At 43.7% G+C, this 6,883-nt stretch overlaps 1 protein-coding gene and 1 pseudogene across 1 annotated transcript in view; one reads left to right on the top strand and one right to left on the bottom strand.

Moving 5' to 3' along the window:
- VSIG10 (V-set and immunoglobulin domain containing 10) overlaps positions 1-6,883 on the top strand; it is a 14,568-nt gene that overhangs the window by 5,045 nt on the left and 2,640 nt on the right. Inside the window, exon 3 of the mRNA XM_028480546.1 lies at positions 4,719-4,864. Coding sequence (XP_028336347.1) covers positions 4,719-4,864 — 146 coding nt within the window. The remainder of the gene's footprint in view (positions 1-4,718; positions 4,865-6,883) is intronic.
- LOC112064101 (40S ribosomal protein S27-like) lies at positions 2,060-2,319 on the bottom strand (annotated as a pseudogene).

Here is a 6,883-nt window from a genome sequence, read left to right as displayed (position 1 = left end):
CGCGGAGCGGCTGGGCCCGTGAGCCATGGCCGCTGAGCCTGCGCGTCCGGAGCCTGTGCTCCGCAACGGGAGAGGCCACAACAGAGGGAGGCCCGCATACCACAAATGAGGGGGTTTAGGATGATCAAGCATGGAGCTAATGCACCCTCAGGGACCACTCCTTCCTTGTCCATGTCCGACATGACTGTAATTCTTCTCCACTGAGCCCTGACTCAGCCTGCCCTCACATTTAACCCAGCCCTTAGGACTGAAGGATCTCTAAGGTCACTTAAAGTGGTTAAAAAGAATGGAGTGAGCAAAGCCAGGAGAAGTGAAATGCCTTAAAATGGTGTATTTTGTGGTTATGTCATTCTGCTCCTTGGAGGAGAAGACAATGTTAGCTCAAGTTCCAAGACTAAAGTTTCGCCAGGGCTTTTCCAAGTCTTTTTTGTTCCTTTGCCAAGGAGCCGGGGAAGGGGCAGGTCTGCAGATCTCGTGAACACACGTTGCATCTGTAATTCTCCTGTACTTCTCTCTTCAGTGGGGATTGCCACGGAGAACTTGGGTTCCCAGGCCTAATTGTTTAGAAATAATTCTCACTTGCTTTTTAAAGTGATTGTTCAGAAGCGTTTCTTGCTGTTTCAGAATCTCTAGCATTAGGTGACATTTTCTGCCTTCCAGCAAGTGGCTTAGGATTTTTTTTTTTTTCATCTTGCCTTGGCTTTGGGGAATGGTGTGGCCAAAATGGGGAAAGAGTCGGAACATCCTGTGGCTCCAGGCTGACTGATCTTTCAGAGGGAGTCCCTTCTAACCAGACAAAAGGCCAAATACAGATAACTGTTACTCTTTCTTTTATAAAAGGGAAGGCATTCCAAAGGCATGTTGCAGCTAATTTTTTTATAACAACCTAATTGAGATATAATTTACATACCATACACTTCACCCTTTTAAACTGTACAATTCAGTGGTGTTTAGTATATTCACAAGATTATGCAACCATTACCACTAATTCCAGAACACTAATTCATCACCACAAAGAGAAGCCCACTACTTAAGTATTAACAGTCACTCGTCACTACCCGCCCCCATCCCCAGACAGGCCACTTCCCCAGCCCTAGACAATAGCTAATCTACTTTCTATCTCCATAGATTTGCCTATTTGGACATTTCATATAAGTGGAATCACACAATATGTTGTCTTTTATGACTGTCTTCTTTCACTTAGCATAGTGTTTTCAAGATTCATCCATGCTGTAGCATTCGGCCTTTTTATAGCCTAATAATATTCCCGTTGTATGGATATACCACATTTTATTTCTCCATTCATCAGTTGATGGGCATTTGGGTTGTTTCCACCTTTTGGCTGTTATGAATAATTGTGAGCATGCATGTACAAGTTTTTGTGTAGATATGTTTTCATTTCTCTTGGATATACACCTAGGAGTGGAATTGCTAAGTCATATGATAATTTTAACCTTGTGAGGAAATGCCAAACTCTTTACCAGTGTAGCTGCACCATTTAAAACTCCTATTAACAATGTATAATGGTTCCAGTTTCTCCACATCTTTGCCAACACTTGTTATTGTCTTTGATTTTAGCCATTCTAGTGGGTGTGAAGTGTTAGGTATCTTACCGTGGTTTTGATTTGCCTTTCCCTAGTGACTAATGATGAGCATCTTTTCATGTGCTTATTGGCCTTTTGTCTATCTTTTAGAGAAATGTCTATTCAAATCCTTTGCCCATTTTTAAAATGTATTATTTGTCTTCTTATTGTTGAGTTGTGAGAGTTCTTTATATATTCTGGATACAAATCCCTTCTCAGATGTGATTTGCAAATGTTTTCTCCCAGTCTGTGGGTTGTCTTTTCACTTTTTTTTTTTGTATCCAAACTGTGTTTATTGGGATGGTTTCCCATTCATCTTCATTCAGGGCACTTTTTTTTTTAAATTAATTTATTTATTTTTAACATCTTTATTGGAGTATAATTGCTCTACAATGGTGTGTTAGTTTCTGCTTTATAACAAAGTGAATCAGCTATACATATACATATATCCCTATATCTCCTCCCTCAGGGTGCTTTTAATACTGCTTCCATCTAAAGGAGCATCCTTCTGTAAGCCTTGCTTTTCCTCCTGTAGGCTGGCAGAGGACAGTGGAGCAGCCAACACACAAAACTACTGTTTGTGCGTGGGTAAAGATGGTGGTGTTTATAGCATCCTGGACATTTCACATTCATGAAATAGGAACTGGGGCTCTGCACCAGGCTCTTCTTCTTGTGTTTCTTCTTCTCCTCTTCCAGAGAGGGATGAAGGAGATCCTTTGCGAGAGGCATGTTCCCGTGGGTAGATCGTCACCACCGGAAAGGTCTTTTCACTTTCTTGATGGTGTCCTTTGCAGCACAAAAGTTTTAATTTTGATGAAGTCCTGTTGATCTATTTTTCTTTTGTCACTTTACTTTTGGTATCATATCTAAGAAAACATCACTTAACCCCAAATCACAAAGATTTATTCTTTTGGGTTTTTTTTCTAAGCATTTTATAGTTTTAGCTCTTACATATAGATCTATGGTTTATTCTGAGTTAAATTTTTTTTTTTGACCTTGCCGCTCAGCTTGTGGGATCTTAGTTCCCTGACCAGGGATTGAACATGGGCCATGGCAGTGGAAGCGCTGAGTCCTAACCACTGGACCGCCAGGGGACTCCTGATTTTGCGTTAATTTTTGTATATGATGTGAGGTAAGGGATCCAACGTCATTCTTTTGCATGTGGAAATCTGATTGTTCCAATACCACTGTTGAAGGCAGTTTATTTTGTAATGAAATACCATCTTTCACAAAACCCCAGTATATTCACATACTTTGAGAACTTCTGATGTAGTGGGAAAAGAACTGAATGGAGAAATCTAGACTCTGGTCGCATGCTGCTCCCTTCTCACTGTAGGACTTTGGGCCAGCCCACTTCCCTTCTTTGCATCACACTTTTCTCATCTATTGAATGTGACAGCGTGAGTAAGAGACCTCTAACAGGTTCTGCCCATTATTCCTGTGCCTGTGGCCTCTTTGTATTTGGGCACTGATTGTGGAGGGGGCTGGAAAATTGCGACACTTCTCAGCAAAACTGGCTGCATTCGCTTCTGTTTACCTGGTGGCAGTCTTATGCCAAATCAATTGCCTTAGCATTTGTCAGTCTTTTTTTTTTTAATTTTTAAAAAACGTTTATTTATTTATTCAGCTGTGCCAGGTCTTAGTTGCAGCACGCGGGATCTTTTAGTTGTGGAATGTAGGATCTAGTTCCCTGATCAGGGATCAAACCCAGGCTCCTCCCACTGGGAGCGGGAGTCTTAACTGCTGGACCACCAGGGAAGTCCCAGCATTTGTCAGTCTTGAATGAGCATCAGAATCACCTGGAGGCCTTGTTAAATGCAAAGTTCTACCTTCCACCCCCACCCCTGGTTTGTTTCTGATTTAGCTGTTCTGGGTGGGACCTGATAATCTGCATTTCTAACAGTGCTGCTGCTGATCTGGGCTTTTCCTTCTGCCTGGGAACCCCAGCTTCACCTTCACCTGGCTAATTCTTTCCTGTCCATCAGATCTCAGTATGGCTTCCTGGAGGAAGCTTCCCTGACAAAAACCACAGCTGGACTTAGGAGCCCCTTCTCTGAGCCACTGTTGTGTTATTTATCACACTGCATTGTAATTGCCAGTTTATTGTCTGTTTTCTCCACTAGACTGTGAGATCCTGGTGGGCTCTGTTTTGCTCACCATTAGCTCCCCAGTGCCTGGCACAGAGCATGCCCCAAAGTCCCCACCGTGAGCTTGTTCTTGCCTGGAGCTGCCGAGAGGTCTTGCACTGGACTCGAGATGGAGAGAGACAGAGAGAGCAGCAGGAAAGAGGGAACAAAGCCAAAGCCCTCTTCCTTCCCCTCTTCTGGATTGCTAGGCAAATAAAACCACTGGGGTCCTGTATCAGTTATTTATTACCACGGCAATGCTGCATAACAAACAATGACAAAATGGCAATAAGTGCTTATTGCTCAAGGGTCTGGCATGGTTGGTCAGTTGGCTCTGCTGATCTTGCCTGGGCTCACTCACATGTCTGGGCGTCCACTGAGTGGCTGAAGACTGATCTAGAATGGCCACAGCTGGGAGGATTGAGACAACTGGGGACTGCACCATATAGTTTTCATCCTTCCCCTGGCACATAAGCTAGGCATGTCCTTCTCAGGGTGGTGGCAGAAGGTGAGACTGAGCAAGCCCAATTACACCAGTGCTTTTTAAGCCTCTGCTTGAACCACATTTGCTAACACCCCATTGACCAGAGCAAGTCACATGGCCCTGCCAGAGTCAGAGTGGGAGGGCACCACAGAGTGACATTGTGAAGGGCATGGATAGTGGGGGGAGGGGGTTATTAGGTCTGTTTGCAATTGTGATCCACCACAAGTTCATTACTGTCAGGTACTGGCCAATTATCCCGACAGGGTGGGGCTCTGTGTGTTATTGCATCTCAAAAACACATGCCTGAGTTTTAAAAAATCTTAATGCAGAGGGATGTGCAAAAAGGGAGATCAAGAAAGGTGGTAACAGCCTGACCTTTCCTCACTCAGGACTGGAGGCTGTCGTCATTGGAGAAGTTCACGAGAATATAACGCTGCGCTGTGGCAACATCTTGGGACCTAGGGGCCTCATGACCTGGTACCGCAATGACTCGGAGCCTGTCTTCCTCCTGTCCTCCAATTCCAGCCTCCCGCCAGCCCAGCCACGCTTCTCTCTGGTGAATGGCAGCTCCCTGCACATCGAGTCACTGAACCTGCAGGATGAAGGGAACTACACCTGCTGGGAGGTCCTGAACGAGACTCGGTGGTTCCAGGTGTGGCTGCAGATGGCCAGTAAGTGGTGGGTGGGGACTGAGACTGGCTGACGTGGCGCTCAGAGCCTGGGACCCGAGGAGGCCTTTGGAGTCAATGGCCTGGGTTTCATTCTGGGCTCTACTACCTGCAAGCTAAATGACCTCTCATACCTGTTATTTCCTCATCTGTATAGTGGAGATAAAGGGGATTCTTGCCTCATAGAATTGCTGTGAGGAATAGATCCCAGTTTATCTATATAAAGTGCTGGAAATCGCTCCTGGCATGTTAGTTAGCTTGTTAATATCATCCTCACTATCAATCTCATTTTATTATGCAACAAAGTCAGAGTATAACATAATCAAGTCAGATTGACTGAGTTCCAATCCTAAGGCTAGGTCACCTTGAGTAAGTAAGTAGCTTAATATCTCTGTTTTTCAGTAGCTTTGGTTTTTCTTATTTGTTAATTGGGGACAATGCATTGCATACCTTATCAGGTATATGCTCTTATGCTGTAGTGCTAAATGCAGGGCTTGGTATGAGCTACTGTTACTACTGTCTTTCCTAAATCAGTCTATCATTTCTGTCAATATATATGCATGAATTTAGAGCAAGGGTTGGCAAATCATAACCTGTGGACCATTTCTAGCCTGTTGCTATTTTTGTATGGCCTGCAAGTGACAAATTTTCTTTTACATTTTTAACGGTTGAAAAAAATCAAAAGAAGAATGATATTTGTGACATGTGAAAATTATATGAAATTCACATTTTGGTGTCCATAAATAAGGTCTTATTTCAACACAGCAATACTCATTCATTCACATGTTATCTCTGACTGCCTTTAGTGCTACAACCTCAGAGCGGAGTGGCTGTGACACTGATTATATGTCCTGCAGGGCCTAAAATATTTACTCTCTGGCCCCTACAGAAAAATTTGTTGGTCACTGGTTTAGAGGGATATCCACATTCTATGCCCAGGGTGTGTCGTTGAGTAGAAATACCCATGTGATCACTATTGCTCCCTGATTTTCTCATCTATAAATTATTTACTCATTCCTTTAGTCAATATGTATTTATTGAGAGCCCAATGCCAGGCACTATTCTAGGCACTGGGCCACAGGAATGGACAGGTCAGAGAAAGTCTCTACCTGTGTGGAGCTGACATCCTAGTAGGAGAAGACAGACAATAAGCAGGTAAACAAATGCATCAGGCAGTATCAGAGTGACAGGTGCTATGCAGAGAATTGAGATGGGATGATGTGATTAGATTTTCTGAACCACTTTACATTGGTGGGTCAGAGAGGAGCTTTTGGAAGGAGTGACATTGAAGCTGAATGATACGTAGGAGCCAGTCACATGAAGATAAGAGAGAGGGATCCAGGCAGAAATTGAACTAGTGCAAGATGGATTGAACATGGTGCGTGTGTGGATGAGGAGGAGGCTGGTGTGGTGGGAACCCTGGGTGTGAGAGGGCAGGACGTGTGAGACATGGAAGGCAGGGCCAGACCATGTGGGGCCGGGTAGGACTGGTGTTATGGGTTGAATTGTGTCCCCCAGACAGATATGTTGATATCCTAACCCTCGATACCTGTGAACGTGACCTTATTTGGAAATAGGGTCTTTGCAGATATAATCAACTTAAGATGAGGTCATTAGGGTGGGGGCACTAATAAAAATTGACTGGTATCCTTGTAAGAAGAGGAAAATGCATGCAAAGACAGAGACACAGGGAGAATGTCGTACTGTGGCAGAAGCAGAGATCGGAGTAATGTAGCTGCAAGCAAAGGAATGCCAAAAATGGACAGCCATAACCAGCAGCCAGGGAAGTGACAAGGAAGGTTTCTCTCCTAGAGCCTTCGGAGGAGTACAGCCCTCCTAGCACCTGATTTCATACTTCTGGCCTCCAGAACAGTGGTAGAATCAATTTCTGTTGTTTTAAGCCATCTGGCTTGACTTACTTTGTTTTTTTTTGTTTGTTTTTTTTTTTTTTTTTCTTTTTTTTTTTAGAAAATAACCATAGCCCTTCGGCTACTTCCAGGTTTATCCTCCTTTTTTTTTTTT

This window comes from Physeter macrocephalus, chromosome 19 (assembly GCF_002837175.3).
Source record: "Physeter macrocephalus isolate SW-GA chromosome 19, ASM283717v5, whole genome shotgun sequence".
Classification (NCBI taxonomy): domain Eukaryota; kingdom Metazoa; phylum Chordata; class Mammalia; order Artiodactyla; family Physeteridae; genus Physeter; species Physeter macrocephalus.
The sequence above is the reverse complement of the archived record's forward strand: the minus strand, read 5'-3'. Positions and strand labels throughout refer to the sequence as shown.